We start from the raw sequence: 23,950 nt of genomic DNA, 5'->3' as shown, positions 1-23,950 counted from the left end.
GCCGCTTAATTGATCGATCGATAAGCGCGCCCGAGTTGTGGAAATGGACGTCGAGTAATCTTGGCGATCTCCAAAGTTTCTCTTCCGGACCCCTGACAAATGAGTCTGCGTCGAATATACAATGAGACAATTAACAGCTGCGAAAATACGATCTTGAAAAAAAATTTAATATATCGAGAATAAATTAGCATGGCGTTAAAACTTTATTACATATTTAATATCTGGAAGAGATACATAAAGCTTCTCATAAGTCAAACTGATCAATTTTATTTTTCGTAAATTTCTTAATTTAGAAACAAGAACCGCACATTTTCACAGATTAATGGTACTAAAATTAAGAAATTTTTTTTTATGAGAATTATAACTTAATTTCATCCGTTCATTAATCAGAAGATAAAGAGATAAATGTTTAAAAGTTTATATTCAAGATCCGTATTTATATTTATTTTTGTTGTATAATTTATTTTATGGTTGTCCTTGTCTCTTTTCTTGTAAAATCCTTTTTCATTCTCCAGATTTGCAAACCACTATAATTGCGGATACTTTCAATTTACAAATTTATTAGCATGAACTGATTAATACGTCGATAATCGCTTACAAGTCACGTTATCGTCGCTATTAATTCTCACTGAGTAAATTATGAATCCTGCTTTAAAGCAATACATATCGGCGTCATGGAATGCAAATGCATATTCCATTCTCCATGTATTGCAGAATAGAATATGAGAAAGAGAAAATCTTAAACTTAACTTTAAAATCTTTTGGATTCTCAATTACTTTCAACTCACATAACTCAAACGCTCGAGAAAAAATATATTTTTCGAATTATAAAAAATGTGTAATAAAAGCATTAATGAAAAAAAAAAACTTTATTCGATTCCCATTGTGAAACTCATGAAATATTTCGGAAGTGATGTATTCGTTTGTGGACGAGAATAATACAGACGGATGATAGCGAATCTCCGAATACAATCTACCGACATCGACTGCGTTCGCACATCCGTTGTTCCGGGCACGAAGGGAGAGATCCGGCGCGTTTAATTACGGGGGTACGAGAGAAAGGGAGAGAGAAAAAGAGAGTTGCACGTCCGACGCAGTAAATTATTCCTTTTGGAAGCGGCGATTATAAAGCGATTATCGACAAGGATCGCTCCCGCAGACGCGTATACCTAGCTACAGTCGTACCCCGGCGATTTTCTCCACCGTCGGGACCCCGTTGTCCCGACGATGCCCCTTTGCGAAAAACAATTTGCAGCGCGAAGACACCCCCTTTGCGCGCACCCCGGTAATTACGGCCGGTCATTGCGATAATGTCGTGTGCTTAAGCATTACCACGACGCGAGTCCGTGCCCAACGGCGGAAATTATTCAATTTTTCGTACGCGGAGAGTATACTGCCTCTCTAAAATAATACGCTGCGCGAGAAATTACCACAGCAGCACAGAAAACAAACAATTTCTGCCGGTTCTGTGTAAGTTATTGACTGCAGAATTATGAGCTGTAGAGCTTCTACAAACTCTCGAGTTTGCAATATCGAATTTACCGTTTTTTCGATGTCTTCTTGAATGTCAGGATTATTAAGATTATACGATGTAACGTTGAGAAAAAAGAATCCGCGTTTTACAATTTTTTCTTGTGTCTTCTTGCATTAGAAAGAGGCGTATATATCTTTGATCTGATGATTTCTTTCAGTTTTCGCACGCGCAATCGGCAATCGGCAATTAGTGGCCATATGGCAAAGAATTTTTTAGGGATTCGCAGGAACTTACTGGAACAGGCGAGAGAAAAGCAGAACGATTCTTGTATTAGACAGTATAATTTATTTCGCTATATCGCTAGAGAACACGAACTGAGTCATTTGATGATCGTACAATTCTATGGCTCTGCACGTCAAGTAAAATCACAATTTGCTATTTACAGGATTATTTACAAGCGAAATCCCTGCGCCACAATCGAGCGAGTAGGAAAATATTGTTTCCTATACGTGAAACTTTTTTAATACGCAACATATATACACGAAATAATATATACATAAGGTCTGTGAAATCGATAAGCACGAATTTTCCGATCGAGTTAAAATACTCGTCAAATGCAACGCGCTGCTTGATAATATTAAAATATTGAGAGAATCTATCGATGTATTAATATTACAATTACATTAAAATAATATTAAATTTCGAGAGAAAGGATAGTACCTACGTCAATATATTAATATTACGATTTCGAGATTAAAATTTTGTCTATTTTACAATTGCTCCATTATGGCGCACGGGGGATCCCGGATCTAACATTAGCAATAATAATTTAAATCGTCAGTACATACCTCGAAACATCAATCGACGAAAGGAATACTGCTCGCTCGTATAGAACAACGACTTAAATACAATTGCAAATACAATTTCGTTTACATTGGGATCTTTCGCTAAGGGTACGAAGGTTTGGCACTCACTTTAAAGTTTCGTTTTACTTACTTTTTTGCGCACATGCACGTATGCATCCGGTGCATCTCGTCTTCTTATCTATTTACACTTGCGTCTGTAAAAAAAACGAGAAATGTCAGGATGCTTTTACAAAAGATCCGTGATCTATTCTCCCGTTATATTTTATTTACACTGTCCGACGAAAGTTTTTATGGCGAATTTTTTATGGCAAGATAAGGGTGATAAACGAAGCGATATCGGCCTACAAAACTACAAATAGACGAATCGTGAACGATCAATTTTCATTTTAGATGATCTTTAGAGTTTTAATAACTGTCTTAAAAGTTCTTTTTAATTATTGCGAGCAACTCTCTAATTCTCTGAATTAAAAATTCAATTAAAAAAGTAAAATCATTAAAATTAAAACCTGCAAAAATCTACGGAGTTCGAACAACCAGTCAAAAAAAGAATTAAATCACCAAAAGTTGATACGCCGATCATTCTCGATACATACACCATCCGCCGCTTTCCGCCGGAAGCGCGTCCATTTAGTTTCGTCTCTTGCAGACAATGGCTCCATTAGCCGGTTTCCGATAGACTTCTTCGATTTCTCCGTCGCTTTTTCCGACTTGTTATAAGGTAGTCTGGCCTGTGAACGCCTTATCCTAATCTCGAGAATAGTTACGGATCGTTCGCGACCGTTCCCTTCGGCAACGACGCCGGAATGGAGATGCTAAGGAACCATGTCGTGATTTCGGTCGAGAGACGAAAGAAAAGAAGAAGAAGAAAACATTCTTGTTTCTTAGCGTCGCCTATCGACGGTAAACATGCAATACTGGATTCCCATTATCGATCTTGCTTCTTCGTAATACGCGTAAAATTATAATGTTCAATAGCGACTGTAAAAGAATAAGAATGTCATTGTTTTTCAAGCGAATTTAAGTATTTTCACATATCAAAATATGTGAGTTTCGAAAAAATTGATAATGAGACCATAATACTGCGTATTTAGCTCGTCGATTAATGACAAGTTTGGAACAGAAGTCGCGGCTGTTTCGCTAATAAAAAGACTCTTCTGGACTTTTCTGGATGCGAACTCCCGTCAATCATTCGTTCGTCTCGCCGGTCAGCCTCCAGTCGAAGTATGATGAGTATATAGTTGCTTTTAGACGATTTCCCCAAGATCTTCCCCTGCTGATTTTCGTTCTTTGAGATCATACTCGTAAGCCTCAGCCTCAACCAAGTAATAAACAGGGGCATATGTAATGGAGGGTGGCACAAGCCTAGTGAAATTAACGCTTTGCAAATGTAACTTTTGTAGAAGACCCAAGCGAGATCGCGTAGCGATCTATCTCAACGGAATATTTCCGTTCGTGTGGGAATTCACATTCACTACTATTAACCTCCTGCCCCCGAGAACGTTAACAGAATCGTATCGCAACATACCGATAGTCCTGTTCGAAGTGAAGCCCGATTCTCCGATACGCAACCGGAACTCGAGGAAATCTGATCTAGGAGATCCAAGTCGGCTAGCTCCTACCTCTGTTCGAGTCTACTCAAGATACTCCGCTCGATCCTGGATTCTAATCCAGGCAGAGAACGTCTAGCTACGCTTCGGAACTGCTCGAGCACTCTTCAGCTTCCGGGTCGATGTGCTCTTCCTCCTCCTCCTCCTCGTGATGATAGTCGCTGGTCTCCTGCTGCCATTTGCTAACGTGATGGGTATTTTTGTTGTTGCTGTTACTGTTAGTATTGCCGTTACCGCCTCCACCGACTCCTCCGCCACCCGATTGTTGTTGGGCCTTGGCCTCTTCCTCCTGCTGCATCCGCTTGTGCTTCGTTCTGCGATTTTGAAACCACACTTTTACCTGAAACATCAATGATTTTTCGCCGCTATTAACTTGACGGAAATTTAACGTGAATTAATAACGCAACAACTTTAACAATCGTAGCGACTTAAGTTATATTTGAATTGATCGTTTTAGAAAAAAAGAGCCTTTTTTAGAATTTTGAGTTATAGAGAATAATTATCTCGAACAAAAAATTGTGTGTAAAATTATTTCTTTACTTGATGAGATCGCTAGAGCTAGGCATATAATTATTCATAAAAATCGTTGTGTAAAAAATGAACATTTAAAAACAAGGAAAACATTCGATTTCAAAACAATATAAAATAATGAATTTATAAAGAACGTTGATATCATAATTGTTAAAGAATTAATTTTTGTGTATATATTTTTGGATTTTTAATTCACGATAAGCAGGAACATTTGACAAAAAAACTACTAAGTTAAGAATGTCCGATCGGTGATTTCTGTGAACGAAATGCGCTGCGAAAGATAATTTTTCAAAGAGCGATGAGAGGTAGAAGATACGCGACGTTCAATGAGAGGTAATTCAAGCGTAGCCGTCCCCAGCGAATACCGACGTATCCGCCAATCGATCTCGGCGGGCCAATCCCCCGCCGACAGACAGGGGGCGAATCGAACCCCTCGCCCTCTTGCCAGGCTTGCCAAATTAAGTGGCAACTAGTTATAAGCCTGGCTCGGTCGACCGAGCCCGATGTATCATGGAGTCACCCCTAAACAGGAGTATCCGGTTACAATGGTATGTGTCGCTGGCGTGGAAGAAAACGGGGGATGAAACTCACGGGGAGGAGACACTGCAAACTCGATCGGGCATTGTCCTCGAATTGACTGTTAGATATATACGCGTCGCTCTCGTGAGAAAAGGGTTGAATGGAGGATCCATTTTGAAGCTATCTACGCGGAAAATCAGCATTGTGACGCGAGAGGACACACACGCGCAGTAAAAGGGGTAGGGCCTGAAACGGGGATGTTTGTCTAACGTCTCGGGTGGCTGTGCGGTTTTGACAAGACCCGGATTATTCTTCCGACACGATCGACTTTCGATGAGCCGAAACGAAATGAATGATTTCACGGTGTCGAATCCATTACAATGAAAATCACGACGCGAATAAATAATATAGATTTATTGTGTTACCAGAAATTTATTTTGTTCTTGCCATATAATATTTTTGTATAAATATCTCGAGCATTGAAGGAGAATAGTCACAATGTCTTAAAATCATAAATTAATGCGTAATTTCTTTTACATAAAGTCATTCAATTTAAGTCAGATTGTAAACTCTCCATCTAACGCAATACATTAATTTTAATAAGATCTGATTAATTCAAATTAAAATTGTAAGTAAACAATTTTTTTGTAAAATTTTAAGTAAAAATATGCTATTATATATCTCTTTCAAATTTAAAAAGTGAACTGTTGTAACATTAATTCTTTTAATTGTTCTCGCGCTACTTTGATTCTAAACGATTTAAATGACAGCCCAAAGCAGAATATTTTGCCTTTAAGCCAGGATTAAATGTATCTCACCCCTCGGAATCATCTCAAGGTTGTTGTTCACCGCTGGCCAATCGAGATGCAGGAAAGCAGGAACAAACTCGTTGCTGCGTGCCCGGGAGAACCACATTGGGGTCGCGGCACTTAATGGGTGATTAAGAGGGCAAATAGAGAGAGCAACCCCTTTCGAGCAGTTCGACCGTACTTTCGGGCCTATTCTATCCCTCCCCGCCCGCGAAAGCCATCCCATGTCCCCGGATGTCGCCGCCGGGAGCGGCGTCACGTGCTTAATCGAGTTACCCCCGTTTCGTAATCGTCTCCCGTCGACCCCCGGGGTTGCCATGGCGATCGCGGGCGGTCCTGAAGCTCGATTGGCGGATCCGCACGCACGCGGAAACCCGGGCATCCCCTATTGCGCGCTGCATCCCCCAGGATGAGCCAGACGCTTCATCCCCATCGAGCAACCCTCTCGTGCCCTCTCTCTCCTTCTTTCTACTCGGTACCTGAACTTACACTCAGTTTAACCACCCCTCGTTCCCCTCGCGCGACAGTAACCTTCGTCCCTCTCTTCGCGCCCTCCATCGACGCCAGTATTTCACGAACGCGCATGTTGTAAAAATCCTATAAAAGCTTCCAACACGTTCGTCGATTTATTCCCTGATATATTACCCCGCGGAGTTTAATGCACGACGGTAACGCGCGATTGGGAATTCGCCCTCGTCGAAAAGAAACAGGAGGGGAAAAAAGGATAAGCAGAGATCGACGAGAAAATGATCCGACGTCGGCGTCAGCTGGATTTTTCGCACCCGGCGCGCGCGTTTTATCTCCTCGATCGAGAACCACGTAAAACTTAATTAACCGTTAATGGATGGACTCTGCGAACGGAGAGCCGGACACACATATTTCGCAGAACTTTATTTACAATGACCGACATTGTCGTTAAAGTATTTCCTCTAAGAAATATAAGAGAGAAAAAGAAAAACACCTACTTTTTAACCAAATCATAACGTTGAAGGTATTTTCTTACTAACAATAAAATAAAATTTCTTATGTTTCATTCTTTAATCGTATTCCCTCGTTGATTGGCTATTTTTTGCGGATCTTTCCACATATTGGCAGGATTATATTTTTTTACATATATTCTCTCAGTATTTTGTAGCACATTTTTATATTTCATCCCTCGAAAATGACAGGATTCTCGAACTGACGCACTTTGTTTGTATAATCTGTTATAAGTATGCGTTTCACGTATAAGGTGTTCACCTGTCACTTAAGCACGTTATTCCGCACACAGCTTTAATTAAGCATGTGGATAGACGAGAGTGTGCTCGGCCTTTATATATTAACCAGGTGAGTGAGGTTTAGTTAACGTAGGTAAATGCAATTGGTATATATTATATGTATATGCATGTATGGTATTCGGCATTCGATAAATTTTAAATGTCTGAATTATTTTCTCTTCAAACTTATATGAGAAAGAGAGAGAGATCCTCGAAAATAAAAATACCATTATTATTATAATTTAATTCATCTTTAAAAGTTTAGTGATTTACTTTCGAAGGAAATCTCTAATTTCTTCATTATATATAAATTACAAATTATTTTTATACGCATCGCACTAATATAACTTTAATTATTATAATATAACTTTGATATTTATATAAGAGTTATGAGTGGATGAAGCATCACACTAAAATTGTACATTTAACTGGAAATGAATGATTCGTGCATCTTTCCGCGTTAAAAGTGAGTTTCGACTCTACATCTATCGAGGAGAATATTATACTTGGAATAAAATTCTACAAATAGAATCTTCCAATCTTAGCGCAGCAAACGTCAGAACTATGATGCATTGCTAGCGCATTATGCATACGAATGCACGTAACTGACGTGAATCATGAGGAACGTTTCCATCGACGTCGCAATATTCCGCGCTTTATACATACTATTTTCGAAGTTACCGATGCAAATAGTTGTCTATCCGCGCAAATTGTGCCCTCAGTGTCCGCGATAAGCTCTCTCTCGAGACGTCCGTCATAAGAAAATTACTTCAGGATTCGGACCGGTTACGCACACAACGCATGCGAAATAATTAATGCGACGATGACAACGACGTAATCAACGCGCGCGACGAATGTCGTTGGACTCATCAAGGACAAAAAAGTGACATGGGAGTCGCATATACATCTGCGCGAGCTAATCTACCTGCCTCCATCTTCGATATAATGTACGCGCGCATACGGATGACGAAAGCTCACGTCGTGTCACGGCATGCATCGGTAATCGCGGATTTAATTAATCCGGATTATTAATTGATATTCTAATTACGCGGCCCGGACCGCGCGTCCGGTGATCGAGACGTATCGCGTTACGTCGTGCTACACAAATGAATCACAGTTGGAAACGTAGCGAGAGAACAGAGAAAAAGAGAGAGAATAAATGAGCAAAGGGGGAGCGCGGTAAAAGAGAGGCCTAATCTATCGAGGCCTTTATGTGCCCCGTTAAATATAATTACGTTTATTGCGGTCGCGCTCGCCGATTGGCCGCTCTTACTCCCGCGATAAATTGGATATTCGCTAATGGAAATTAATGTCGCTCTTGGCTCCGCATTTCCCGGCTGCGTTAGATTTTCGATATGACTAATAAGGATTCTGACTCTTTCGTAAAAGATGCGCAAAAATATCCAATAAGTTTTAAAATAAATTCTGGTGATTATAAATCTAAATAGATACATGATGATAAATATACATTATAGAGATCCTAATAGAGAGTAACAATTTTGCGAAAAAAATGATAATAATTGTTTTTATTTCAATCAAAGCATCAATTTGAATTATAATACTTTTCTTGATAGAATCATAAATCTTCCTTGATCAATCTTTTTCACAAATTATGCGTAAAGACTATTGGTAAAAATAATATATTTTAACAAATATCAAAAGAGATTAGATTGGAGCCAAAAAAAAAAAAAGAAAATTAAATAAATCACATTTAAGCTGAATTAAAATAAAAAGTAAAAATTTTTGATTTGATTAATTAAAATGTTATAAGTAAAGAGCATACGTCCCTTATTCGCTCGGTTCTTCGTTTATTATCCGTCTATTTAATTACCTACCACCGTGTGCCGTACGCGTATTCGATTTCAATCAGCGCTTTTTTATCCGTTCGGGTGCGCTTTACAAATCCGGCCGCGCCGGCGATTTATAATTGGCGAAGCCGTGCCGTGCCAAACGGCAGCTCGACAACACACAACGTGTGCAGAGTGATTTTTTTCGTCGTGCCTGCTCCGCTCTTTTTTTTTTTTTCGCCGACAGAAAGAGAGAGAGTGAGACGGAACATCGCCTGTAATATGTACACGGGCGAGCCCCCTCAAATAAAATCTCCAGCTGGATAGTAACCAATCGCCGAACGCGATAGTCACCCTCTTCCCTTCCACCCCCCTAATCCCCCGGGGACTCGACGGTCACGCTCGAAACATTATTTTTAATCCCCCGTACGGTCGCGACAATCCGCGCCCCTCTGCTATTGCGCGAGACACGCCGGGCTAAATAAACCCGGCGATATTATTTTTCAATCGTCGCGAGCGTACACATCGCGCGCGAGAGAGAGAGAGAGAGACAGATTTCACGGCTCCGACCTGGAAAATACAAAAACGCGCACGCGCTCACGAAAAAGCCGTCGCGAACGCGTATATGTGGGTGTGGATTACAGGATGAAGAGAGGCGCGTGTTTTGTTAGGACGAAATTGAGCGTGATCTCTCGCGCGAGGGGACGCCAATTTTCTCGGATATACGTTTCTGTGTCTCCGCCATATTCGCCATAGAGCACAGAGTTTTCCTTTTTTTTCTTTCTTTTTTTTTTTAGTCGGTCTCTTGATAGACACTCCCTGTTTAAGCTTTTCGGGGATAATCGTCGACCGTGACGAGTATATAGAAATGGGAAGTTGAAAAGAGCTCAACAATTGTACTTTATTGGGGAAAAGTGACTGTCGTGTCAAATTCATCCGATGACCGAGTCACGACACGCGATTTCCAGCCAGAGAATTCATCTTCCAAAGAGTTTTAGTTAGTGATATCTCGTGTGTCTGTAGAATCTTTAAAAAACATATTTTCGTATCAGGCGCAATCTCTGAATCCGTTAAAATAAATTAGCGAAAATTCTCGACGCGTAATATTATATTATAATATTAAAAAAGAATTAATTAATTCCACGATTGTAATAACAATCGACCGATTTAGCATCGGCTCGTGAGCTTCCTCGACTCGAGGATACGCACATGAAATTGACAACACGTACACGAGATGCCGGGATCGTGACGAGAAAATCAAGGAAGCCTCCAACCAACTCCAAGAGGTGACAAGAACGAGAGAATCGATATCTACTATCTTTTACACCGATCATTCGAATCGGTATTATTCGCGTTTGCACGTTTCGGAATCCTTTGAACATCTTTTGAATGTTTCGCCGCACGGTGAATTTAAGTTGCAAATTTCCATCGATGCATGTTTTTCTCGAGAAGCGCATAAACTATGCATACGTGTAAAGCGAAACGTAGAATTTCCATCGCACAGTATTTATTTGTATAATCACTGTTTCGCTAACACTTAATTAAATTAAAAACACGCTTGGAATAATTTTATTAACAATTTATGATATAGTATAGAGAGAAAATGAGGTAATCGCTGCGCGAGAAATCGGATCGTATTTGATGGAAAAAGTAATATTGAGGTCGTTAGAGCTCTACCATCACTTACTACCATTAATTACTTTCCGCATGATTACCATTAATTTACGATTTGCGCGTTCAACAAAGTGATAAAAGAAACTATCGCTGCGTGTCCGCTCGGATAATAAAATAATGTCGGCGTATAAAACACGGTCAACACAGAATTCCCATCATCGTCCTCTTATTTCCATTAAATTAAACGTCAGCTTCGCGTCGATATATTACGAATTTCACGATCTAAATATCGTTTGAAGCGTCGATATCAGATCGGAGCAGGCGAGCAGGCGGATACTCAACTGGGAAGATGAAAGAGAGAGAGAGAGAGAGAGAAAGAGAGAGATCGTCCATAATTCGTGGAAATTAATTGATTAAATATCCAGACGACCGTGAAATACAACTGAGCGCAATTAGGCGAGCGATAAGTCGCGCCATGGGGCACACGCTGTCGCAACATCGCGTCTCTTTAGAAGTTAAATTAATGGGACCTTAAATTTTCCCATTTTAATTAGCCATTGTTCGTCTCAATAGGCCCCGGCGATGTAACGGGCGTTAAAAATGGGATAAGCGCGATATTGTTAGCGGTAATTTTATTCCCAATGCGAGAGAGAAGACGATAAGGCGAGCCCCGGCAAGTGGCCGGGCTCGAGCGCTCCGATTCGATTTAAATAGGCTGTCGATAGTATCGATTAAACGCGGCGCGCCGATTACGGCTGATAATGTTTGTTTGCGCTATCTCGACACAGCGCCGACAGCGAGAGAGATCATACGGTTCTGCATGACAAGCTCCACATCACTCCGTCACAATGTCTCGAATGCTTGAAATTATTACCGCGTTCCAGTCGTGTCGCGAATGCAGAGCTATATACATCGTTGCAATCCCCGATCGATGATGACAATTTATAAGCTAAATAACTCACGATCGCACGGACGGAATCAATTTTTATTGCAATCCTCAGTAGTGAAGAGATTGATTAATGTGATCCATTCAAATATAAATGCAATTTAAACGCGAGAGAAAATTCTTTTTCGTTTTAATTATAATTTAATTATTTTATTTTTCTCTTATGACGCAGAATATGATTAGATATTCTATACGAGTTTGCGCATGTTAATTCGAGAACCTGAATACCGCTATTTGTATACGTTTTAATATCATTTTCGTTCTTCTTAATAGCGAAATCGTTCGCCTCCCGTTATATTCCTCGAATTCCTCGTGACAGAACACAATAACGAAAAGAAAAAAAATATATATATAATTATATGTATAATATGTATATACATGTATATGTGTGTGTATTACACATACATTTGTTATATTCTTGACCAATCATGGACTTGTCGATCGGCGTATTACACTCGTCCTCCCCGCAAACGGTAATGGAGAAGAAGTTTTACATATTATGCAGGCCGCGTACAGATTCTCTATGCATAATGAGGCGTGTCGTCGTCGGACTAACAATAAAGCATGCGCTGTCATCCGATATATCTGGCAATGATGCGTGCTCGGCCCTTCTTCTTCCTGTATGGCCGTCATACCGCGAAGAAGCTCGCATACGCAAACGTTTCATTTCAACGTCCAATAATTCCAACTCACACAATCAGACGTGAATCTAAATCTTCACTAAATAAGAACCTGCCCCGCAAATCGTTAAATAGCGAAATAGTTTCGCTATACACGTAGCATGATCGTGGTTGCTCCAACATTAATTAATTTTGCATCGTGATAAGAAATTAAGAGAGAATTTGTTAGAGACATTTCGTATTTACGTAAAAAAAAAAGTAATAATAAGCTTTGATTTTACCTGGTCGTTAATTAAATGATTTCTTTGAGTTTTGCGGAAACAAGAGTTGTTAAGTGACTGCGCACGTTTCCCTTGTTCCATAATAAACCGTTTACGATTCCGCGCACGCGAATTTTACGGCGCACCGCCGCATTCAGCGAGAATGCATTTGCCGAGGTAACGTAAGATTGATAATAACAATATATTCTTAGATCGCGTCGAGATAAGCTCGACCGAGCCGTAAATTCGTCCCGAAGACTAACAGTACGCGATTCTAAGATTGCTCGCTCGATGAGGCTGACAAGAAGAGATGGGACCAGACGAGAAGGACGATTAAGTCTCTTCTTCCGTCTTTGTCGAATATTTAAAATAAACGCTCGAGCGGAACAATCGGGTCGGAGGGGAAAAAAAGAAGAATCGGCCGCGAATTTTTCGCGAATTAATGTCGCACGGTTTGCGCGAAAGAGCCTGCTAACGAGACACATATATAACAATAGCCCACCAACACGGGGACGCGAATGCAAATTACTTTGGGAATATACGGCGTGGCATGCTAATAACGTCGCGGTATCACCGCGCATTTGCGCCACGGAAATATACGACGCTGTTTATTCTGCCCGCCTAGGGATAGCCCGAAGATACCTGTCCTACTTTGTCCACCCACTTTATGCCGAAAATAATAAACGCTTATTGTTACTATACTGTTGCAGAGAGAAAAATACTGTGTAATAATTTAATAAACTTAATCATTCTCATAACTTTCGCTATACGACGACGATAGTCGATTGAGAGGGACTCTTCAATTCTGATGAAACTCAAAGAGAGATATATTAAGATATACATATATCTCAGCTATAAGATATAAGATATACATACATTTCAGCTCCCTATATACCCTCGTCGAGCAAACACCATTTAAAAATTTGTTAAAAAACACTGTATTCCCGTTTTAACGCGATAGAGATAAATGTGAACCATTTTCGTCGCGAATCTTCACGACGTGGAAAAAAAGTACGCACTCGTATGGCTGTTAACTCGTTATTGGCTCGTTCGGAAGCCGCAAAACGATTCGTCAGAAGGCCGGCAGTCGACCATTGTCCATCGCGATGGCTTTTCGACAAGACGGGAAAGAGCCAGTGGTCCCCCCCCGGTTCTTCGGATACGCTGATAAGAGGCAATTAAAGAAGCATGATTTACAGACCTGACTCGCCGGCCACGACACGATTATTTTGTAAACAACAAACCGCGCCACGACATAGTCTGATTTATCGTTGACCTTCTTTCCGCGCCGTACGCCCAGCGCGTCGTTAATTATCGCCGTTAATAATACCCTCCCACCGAGCCGAGTGTAACGACGATGTAACAATCCTCTCCAGGAGGATACTTACGCAGAAAAAAATTACGACGGATGTTTCGTGCGTGCGAACGTTGGCGAACTTTATTTATCGGCCACTCAAGACGCGTCCATGGATTTCCCGTCCAAACAATGCCGTCGAAAGTAACGAAGTGTAATATGCAATATCCCCGCGATGGATGGCTGTTGCGACGAGGAGAGCGAAGGGAAATTTTCATATAAATTACTCGAGAAAATATCAAAATAATATATACATATAATGCGATATTGAGACAATAACAATAGCACAACAACAATACGCAGATAATTTCGCCATTAATCTATATGATCTATATCGATTATGTCCTGGAATAGACTCCTCGATTTGACGTAATTAATCATTGAACGCTCTGCGGACCGTTTTCTGACGACAATTAATTTAGATTATAGATGTCGTTCAATTATATGATTGCCAATAGGACGCCGTTGAATATAGCGAACTTGGAGGTGGGGAGAGAGTACCGATGTAATTAATATAATACGTCAGTTAGCTGTGCACGTATAAACGATCGTTAGTTAGATCGACGGGAGGCCGATGAGTTGATTGGCGTCAATTTTCCGCGATAGCGCAATCGTCCATGCAAGTGTACGGTTCTTATACCGCGACCGATACTCTAATGTAGCTGCTCATTAAGTGCGAGAACACGTATGAAAGAAAACGAATCGAGCATTCCTCGATCGCAATTCTAGCTGCGAGAATAAAACGATTATTGTTTGCGTGCCATTTAAATCTATAGATTATTATATGATGTAGGTATGTTTTTTTGAAATTCCTAGAATAATTTACGCGAAAATTACAAGGCTTGAAATCGAATGAAATGATAGGTAAATTTTCGAAAGAGTAAAAATGCCGAGAAAATATATTAAAGGATGAAAGTTGTCAAAGCGATTAAGGAATAGCTGTTCAAACACTGTTAATGAACATTTTTCCGCTAGCAAAAGTATGTTTGACGAAGACAATCGCCCAAAAAATCATCGAGTTAATGGCGAGATTAATGATTCGGATGAGTCTTAAATAGGGACCGCGCTTCTTTTCGCCGTACGCATACCGATGGGGCTATCGCGATAATTAATCACCGTTTCATCGGGGGAATGATAAATCCGCGAAGTCGGTTCCGACGATAGGCTGCGCGCGTGATTAACGCCAGCGTCGTCATAATAACGGCGTCGTCGTAATCGACAATAAATTAATAACGAATCTCATCGATGGATACTGCGAAGCACGACATGCTTTCTCTAATAAATTCTCGCCAACGGTAATTAACGTCACGCACGGACATTATTACAAATACGGAGAAAGTCAGCGTCACAAAATTTGTATATATTACATCGCAATAATTTGTTAATAATAAGTAAAAAATCTATCTATAATAAATCTATATTATAATATAAACACAACATTTAAAATAATATTCTTTATTTTTTTGTTTATGTAAAAATTTTTCAATTGCATTTCTATGTCTGATTTATCTTTTATATCTTCCACTTATAATTTTTTTGATTTCGACTCGCTTTCATTTTTACATTACTTTTATTTTTAAAATATTTTGACCTAAAGTATCGTAAAAGATGAAAAGATGAAAGTATTCTGTTTTAAGTCAGTTGAGAGATCACGAAATAAATTCCGCGGAGCGGGTTTCTTTTTTTTTTTTGCACATTTCGAATATAAGAATATAAGAAAAGAAGGAAAAACATGAAGCTTAAATGACAGTAGTTTATATGGGAACGATAATTGTAGGTAAGGGGGACCAAAAAATCTGTCTATAATAAATCTATATATAATATAAACACAACATTTAAAATAATATTCTTTATTTTTTTGTTTATGTAAAAATTTTTCAATTGCATTTCTATGTCTGATTTATCTTTTATATCTTCCACTTATAATTTTTTTCATTTCGACTCGCTTTCTACATTACTTTTATTTTTAAAATATTTTGACCTAAAGTATCGTAAAAGATGAAAAGATGAAAGTATTCTGTTTTAAGTCAGTTGAGAGATCACGAAATAAATTCCGCGGAGCGGATTTCTTTTTTTTTTTGCACATTTCGAATATAAGAATATAAGAAAAGAAGAAAAAACGTGAAGCTTAAATGACAATAGCTTATATGGGAACGATAATTGTAGGTAAGGGGGACCAAAAAATCTGTCTATAATAAATCTATATATAATATAAACACAACATTTAAAATAATATTCTTTATTTTTTTGTTTATGTAAAAATTTTTCAATTGCATTTCTATGTCTGATTTATCTTTTATATCTTCCACTTATAATTTTTTTCATTTCGACTCGCTTTCTACATTACTTTTATTTTTTAAATATTTTGACCTAAAGTATCGTAAAAGATGAAAAGATGAAAGTATTCTGTTTTAAGTCAGTTGAGAGATCACGAAATAAATTCCGCGGAGCGGGTTTCTTTTTTTTTTGCACATTTCGAATATAAGAATATAAGAAAAGAAGAAAAAACGTGAAGCTTAAATGACAATAGCTTATATGGGAACGATAATTGTAGGTAAGGGGGACCAAAAAATCTGTCTATAATAAATCTATATATAATATAAACACAACATTTAAAATAATATTCTTTATTTTTTTGTTTATGTAAAAATTTTTCAATTGCATTTCTATGTCTGATTTATCTTTTATATCTTCCACTTATAATTTTTTTCATTTCGACTCGCTTTCTACATTACTTTTATTTTTAAAATATTTTGACCTAAAGTATCGTAAAAGATGAAAAGATGAAAGTATTCTGTTTTAAGTCAGTTGAGAGATCACGAAATAAATTCCGCGGAGCGGGTTTCTTTTTTTTTTTGCACATTTCGAATATAAGAATATAAGAAAAGAAGAAAAAACGTGAAGCTTAAATGACAATAGCTTATATGGGAACGATAATTGTAGGTAAGGGGGACCAAAAAATCTGTCTATAATAAATCTATATATAATATAAACACAACATTTAAAATAATTCTTTATTTTTTGTTTATGTAAAAATTTTTCAATTGCATTTCTATGTCTGATTTATCTTTTATATCTTCCACTTATAATTTTTTTGATTTCGACTCGCTTTCTACATTACTTTTATTTTTAAAATATTTTGACCTAAAGTATCGTAAAAGATGAAAAGATGAAAGTATTCTGTTTTAAGTCAGTTGAGAGATCACGAAATAAATTCCGCGGAGCGGATTTCTTTTTTTTTTTTTTGCACATTTCGAATATAAAAATATAAGAAAAGAAGGAAAAACGTGAACCTTAAATGACAGTAGTTTATATGGGAACGATAATTGTAGGTAAGGGGGACCAAACGCTTTTAAAAACGAGACCTTTCGCTTTAAGTCCGTATTTCACCATGCGATTCTTCCTATTTGAGCTCTTCATTTATATATAGTCGTTGCAACTGATGTATTACTGCTGCTATTGGTAATACTAAATTATATATAATAATACTGCTGTGCGTGTTTCCTTTCATTACAAACGCTAGTTTATATAGAATATTTTCTTGTATCTTCTCTCTCTTCTTGGTTGTCGGTCACCAAAAATGATAATAAAAAATATCGGTATAAAATATACCGGTGCGGTAATAACGCATTATTCTCCCATTGTTCGCGATCGGTCAAAATGATTAAATAATTAATTATTGTGACAAACAAGTATGTATATAGATTAGTTATGACCATAACAACATTAATATATTATAGAATATTAATTTTATTAAATTGTGCACGCGATATTATATTATATTAAATAATTGATATGTCAACGAATTTTTGGGTATTTTTTTCACGATATTTAATTTAGTTCCCTCATCGAGCGGTCCGTTCGTCTCATTTCATGCGGTCCCCTCGGCGGCTGCAGTTATGCAAATCGAGATGATACACCATTAGTGGTATCCCTCCGGCGCGTCCTTCTCCGCGGAAGCCAATCAGCGTCGCGAGAGGCGCGTAATTAGCAGTTACATTATATATCCTTCGGCTTTCGTGCATATGTGCAGGACATATTGGCGACGAGTACGCGCACTCACACTAACACACAGTTGTTCTCGCGCTTGTTAAGATTCATAAGGCGAACGTCGCGTTACACGCGACCCGGTGGCCCTCATTAGAGCTCTAATTGCACGTGATTATCCCGGCAATTACTTGGGAATACATTACAACTCGCCGAATCGCGATCACGCGGGCGTCGTATCATGTCGCAGCTTCGCTCTCGTGCTCGAAAGTATATAGTCAATATACGCTCGAAACAATATAATCCAAAGCTCTTCATTATTAATATTAACGCAAGTTCGCGTGAAATTTGCTATACATATATACCATTCTCTATTGAAAAAATACTTTGAAATGATACCACCCTAAATACCTATATGATTTATAGAACTAATGAGATGCGTAATAATAACGACAATATCCGTGCATTTATTTAAAATCTCGCGAATTTTACCAATCGACACCCCGCGTCTTGTTAACATAGTAAATCCCTCCGAAGGAAATTAAAGAAGCTATAATCATTTATTTCCGCGCTTTCTCATGCGAAACAATATTTAATGACAAAGTTTATAGAATTATTTATTTATTTATTTATTCGTAATTACTCGTATATTTTTTCCTATTTGCTTAATGACAAAAAATTCATATATAATAATAAGAGGATATAATTACTGTTTATGATCTCTCATGTTTTTTTGATAAATACAATATATATATATGTGGTATATATGTATAAAAATAAATGTTTGTGGAATTGTCAATTGTCAGACGCAATCACTGACCTTACTTTCGAAATGGAGAAAAAATAGATTCCGTTTAAATATATTTTCCAAGCAGTTTGGCTTATCTTTTTTACGGTAAAAGACGATTTGCATTAGCAAGTGGCTAGGAGTTTTTTTACGATACGATAGTAGTTGTCATTTATCTATACCTTCTCTACATTATACTTGCTTTCCTTCGTATATTTAAGTCTAGATTGATTTTAACTATGGAAAAGAGTCTTGAATATTTTACACATAATCTAACGCTTTTTTCATTAAGGAAAAAAACAAACTTGAATATTCTTAAGATACATTATTCTATAATTATTAGAAGCGACAAAAAAAATAAAACAAAAGATTTGCAAAATGCAAGTTCTTAATAGCAAATATAAAGAGATAATATTAAAGAGTTATATTAAAGAATTCTACCCTAAAACGTTGCATGATTGTAACGCGAATTAAACGGAGTACAACAAAGAAATGAGCAAGGAGAGGATGAAGAAGAGAACGCGCATCAGAAATCTGTTTAGAGAATATTCCATGGTCCAAGATGGCTTCCTCTCTCGGTGATTCTTTCTCTTTCTCTCTCGGCTTAATTTCCCATCCCGTTAACCCTTCCTTGTCACCTCGCCCTTTTTTGGTGCGCGCGTTACGCCTATGGAATACGTAACACACGCGCGCACGTGATACAGCGCATCTGGAGCACGATTTTACATATGTCTTCGCCGACGCGCGTGTATGTGTGCGAACGAAACGGTATCGAGCACCACCGAAAGACACACGGCCACCCTTCGGTCACGGATTAGCATATCAATCCCCTCGTTATACAGTGTCGATGGTCTCTTTCTCTCTTCCCCTCTTCCCACCTCTCTCTTTTTCTCTCTCACTCTCTCTCTCCCGTTCTCGATCCGCGCCATTAAAGTTCGCGCGAGTATAATAGTGCATAGCCATTGTTACATTCGATCGCGAACTCTATTTATGATATCCCGACTATAGGTAGTTAGAGATTTTAAATCGACTCTATTTGACACGCGAATGCTGGCTAATTGGAAATTTTAAAGCAGCTCTATTTGTCATGCGAGCTCTAAAACATGCTCTCTTTAATGCTCAAACTCTAATTGCAAATTGTGTAGACGTAGTGCTGTTTAATATCTATAGAATCTCTGAAGCGACACTGTAATGGCTCGACGAGAGATTAATGTAATTTTCAAGCTTGATGATAATAAATATCGATGATACCGCTAATAAATATTGCCGACGGATTGCATTAATCTATCGCGTTTGGTATCATATTATAATCTACCGCAATATTAATAATACTGAAATACGATACTAGTTGAATATACGTTTAACGGATAGTCCTTGTGAGCAAATCTTGTTTACGGACAAGCTCATCAATATAATTGTCAATCTTCCTGTTTTTTTCCGTAACTAATCCGATATAGAGCTACATATGTTCAGTAATGTTCAATTAATGCTAATCATAACTGTTTGTCATTATCGTTGTAGCCAATTCTACAGTCCTACAAAGAAATAAAGAAGCGATGGAAGCGATCGGTTAATTAACGTCGGTATAAAATCGATGTATAATGATCCATAATTTATATATCGAGTGCGAAAAAAATAATTATTACGAGGAGATATCATTTTTACAATGTCGGCTTCGCGTGCCCCGACGATGAAGTGTCGGACACATTGCATTACTACAATGATATAATTGCTTTTTTATGAAGAGCGTATCGCGTGCGGATCTCAGCGCGGCAAACGAAGTGTAAATGAGGTGATTATTGCTGCGAAACGAACAGAGAAAACAATGAGGCGCGTTTACATCTCATATACGCGAATACATACAACTCTGAACGAGACCGCGCGATTCGCGTTTCTCTCCTGGCGATCCCTTCTAAGAAATATCAATCTTGCTTAACGTGTCCCGAGAATGCTAATGTCGCGTCACTGACATTGCTTTATTAATTCTGCGTAGCATTTGCATAACGTATACCACACTCGGTAATAGGAAATACATGTGCATCAGAGATAATCTAATTATCATTCTTAATCAAACTGATTGATTAAATCAACTGAAAATTGATTATTAATCAATTTTCAATCTTATTAAATATTTGATTTACAAGATAGTCGATGTTATTTGATAATTTTCACGAGAGTTGAAGAGAGATGGGAAATAATAATAATAATAATTATTATTATTATTGGCTTGTTAGAATTAATAATTGCAAAAGCAATTTCAATTAAGAGTTTTGAGTTTGATTAAAAATTATATTTAATTATTTGCCTTAAGGCTCCTGGGTGCTCACCGCGGCCATATTGGATTGTGACGTCAGAGGTGAGAAAGCATACGCTGAAAATTCTTAGATGCCATTTTTTAATGAAAAGATATTTCGATTAAACAGCACTTCAGATGGCTTTAGCACACTCTTAAAAACCCCCGAAAACTATCCTTTTCCCTTTATAATCAATTAACATCTGTAAAATGATCGAGATATCAGACTTTGACATGCGGAATGACTGCGCATGTGCAAAGACCAGACGGACTGGGCTTCATAATATTACATTTTACAGCTGTTGATTGATTATAAAGGGGAAATGATAGTTTTCGGGGTTTTTTAAGAGTGTGTTAAAGCCATCTGAAGTGCTGTTTCATCGAAATATTTTTTTATTTCGAAATGGCATCTAAGAAATTTTAGCGTGTGTTTTCTCGCCTCTGACGTCACGATTTCGACATGGTCGGAAAGGAGCCAGGAGCTTTAATTTAATTTATTTTTGCACGATACGTGAGATTATATTTAAAAAAGATATATTCACGATATAAATTTTCTTACCTGCGTTTCTGTCAACGACAACGTCTGCGCCAACTGCTTCCTCTCTGCGCCGACGACGTAGTGATTTTTCTCAAAGGCGTGTTCCAATTTCAGCAGTTGGCTCGGACTGAAGGCTGTCCTTATTCTCTTCGGTTTTCTGAAGGGTTGAAGCAGGAAGCCGGGTATGTCAGGACCTGAAACGCGAGTAAAATATTAAAATAAAAATGAGCACTCAAATTAAATTATAACTCTAGAATGAAATTGACTCTTAAATTAAATTCAAAAGTATTTAAGTTTAATTTATATATGTATATATAAGAGAATTAATTTCACAAATTTTAATAGAACCTAATAATATATCATTAAATTACTTTAATTAAAACTCGAAAGATAAAGTGAAAGCGCGCAGCGAAGGAAAAATAAAAGACGAAGAGGATATCATTAAGTAAGAAGAAAAATATTGTGAATCTAAATAATTAATCGTATGATATGAATCGACAAAGGTAAGAACCCATAACTCAATGCCGACAAATTTAAATAGTAATTAAATTACACTGGAGGATATAAAGCCCGCATATAAAGTTTTCTCGTGATCAGACAAGAGTCAATTGGCATAAGCAAAGATGGGGGAGAAGAAAAACAGACCCGTACGATTTATTAACGATTAATTAATTGTTAAACGCCGCGACGTCATCCGGCTAGTGTCTGTGTGTGTGTGTGTGTATTGTAGTCTCGCCTTGAAAATATGTAAACCGACACGCAAGCCACACAAATTCGTTCACGAACTGTAGGGCAGTGCGTGCCGACGGAGAAAGAAAAGAAACACCTAGTCTCGAGGCGGAGAGAGAAGGAGCCAGGAACTCGGGGGCCAGGTAATTGAGTATTCTACCACGAAAAAGCCATGTCGATCGGCCGATAGCCACGTCTGCCGGAAGTCACCCGAGATGCTTTAGCGGAAAGCACGGGACGATAAATCGCCACGTCGCCCCGCACGGTTTCCCTTCGACGCGTGATTATACCTCTCCGACCGTGTCTCATGCAATGCGTTAATCCGATTTCTAGCACTCGGCAATGAGATCGTGGGGGGCAAAAAATTGCGCCAATGATATCGATACGAATGGTACTGAAATTGAAATCACTTGTAGAAGTCGCCCGAGAAGAAAAAGAGTGTTCGAAAACGGCATACTTTGCACACAATGGGATATAAGAGTGTGAAATTCATAAAAGTAAATGCAACAAAATATTAGACTTTCTTCTCCTTTTCCGCATTGTGATCACCCGGCATTAATTAGCATCTGCACGTATACTTTCCGTATTATTATTCATTGCGGTTTCTAAATTACAGCGTCAGCGCGCAAAGTGATCTAAATAAGTCACGCTCAGTAGGTTATACAGCTAGTAACCGGTCTAACGTACACACAACCGCAACGGTGAATCGTATCATTTGCATTGCGAAAAATTTATCCACCAGGATCCACGCGGCTGAAACTGACAAGTTAATAACTGGATAGCCGAGCGACTGCTATATCCTCTAACCATCTGTACGTTTCCCATATTTCTACCGGCTGCAAATTCGCAATTGCAGCGCGCGCGTTAGAGCTAACAAAGTGATCTAAAAATAGATGAGACGCATCGACTAGTATCGAGTAGTATCGCGATTGGCCGATGAATCATTTCGTTTAATGCTGCCGATACTCGGTCAATGTACCTGTTGGTACCCGTGACTTAGGGTCAAATAGACGTAGAGTGTCCTTGATACCAGAATAGAGACCACCCGATAGTGCAAATCTCATTTGCATCGCGAAACAATCACTTATATAATTTTCTTTAGCCGAGTTTATAGACGTATCGTTTCAAATGTGACCTTTTGTCACAATGCTATAGAATTGACATTTTCCTCATTTTAAGAAACAAAAGACTCTGTGAAATAATGAGTACTTTCATATAATTTAGCATTAATTTATAGTTATTAAAAAGGAAGATGTGTATAAAATCACGAGAAGATTTTAATTAAGTAGCATGTCTCTCTGGAAATATATTTATAGCTTTATATCACTGTTTTGCTCGACGCCTCGTTTATCCCGTTGTCATTCTTCAGGATCGCGTTTTCGCAGAAGAATCGCGAAACGAGCCTCTTAATGAGCACGTCGCGTACACGCAGGCGTGTGCTGCTTAAATAGGATGCGCTTCCACGTGCGAGTACATTCTTGCGAATCGCGCGGCAAAGGTTGATCCTTAGCTGGATCAAAGCGCCTCGCGTGCGAATAGACGCATTAATCAGCGCTATCTGGAGGTGGCGACGCAGCCGCTTCCGTGATCCACATAATTCACGGGCTTGGAGAAGTGTAACGTCAAAAAAATGCTTCATTTTATCTTAACGATTCTCATGAATAAATTATTTATATGACAAATTTGTCGACCATTTAAAGGTAAATTAATATATTAATATATTATACATTTCACGTGTCGTAACGTAATAATTTATCGGTTTAATTTAAAGTCCCGCGATATAATTTCCTTCTTTCTGTTATTTCCAACAACAAAGGGAGTGAGAGTCTAGATAAATGTAAATTGTATCGAATTACACACAAACGGGCGAGTTTCTACAGGTACACGGTCGACGCTAATTACAGCAACGGAATAAAGGATCATTAGCGGCGCGCCCGTGCGTGAAGCGATCGCTATTTATGTGGGTAATGAAT

General features: G+C 38.3%; 2 protein-coding genes across 4 annotated transcripts in view; one reads left to right on the top strand and one right to left on the bottom strand.

Moving 5' to 3' along the window:
• Nucleotides 1–23,950, top strand: part of LOC145944116 (uncharacterized) — a 151,259-nt gene that overhangs the window by 123,649 nt on the left and 3,660 nt on the right. The gene's annotated exons all lie outside the window — the stretch shown is intronic.
• LOC145943706 (uncharacterized) overlaps nt 1,814–23,950 on the bottom strand; it is a 35,475-nt gene continuing 13,338 nt past the window's right edge. The window contains exons 2-4 of one of the 2 annotated variants that reach the window (XR_014426574.1): nt 21,270–21,442; nt 3,866–4,287; nt 1,814–2,534 (exon numbers count right to left, since the gene is read on the bottom strand). Coding sequence is in view for 1 of the 2 variants with exons in the window: in XM_083051517.1 (XP_082907643.1) it covers nt 4,027–4,287; nt 21,270–21,442 (434 nt within the window). In the remaining variant the exon portion in view is untranslated. Of the gene's footprint in view, nt 4,288–21,269; nt 21,443–23,950 lie in introns of both variants that reach the window. The other variant, XM_083051517.1, reaches the window with a different exon arrangement.

Source organism: Prenolepis imparis, unplaced genomic scaffold (assembly GCF_030444845.1).
Source record: "Prenolepis imparis isolate NDT839.2.m4 unplaced genomic scaffold, iyPreImpa1.0 SCAF_1, whole genome shotgun sequence".
Lineage (NCBI taxonomy): Eukaryota > Metazoa > Arthropoda > Insecta > Hymenoptera > Formicidae > Prenolepis > Prenolepis imparis.
The sequence above is the reverse complement of the archived record's forward strand: the minus strand, read 5'-3'. Positions and strand labels throughout refer to the sequence as shown.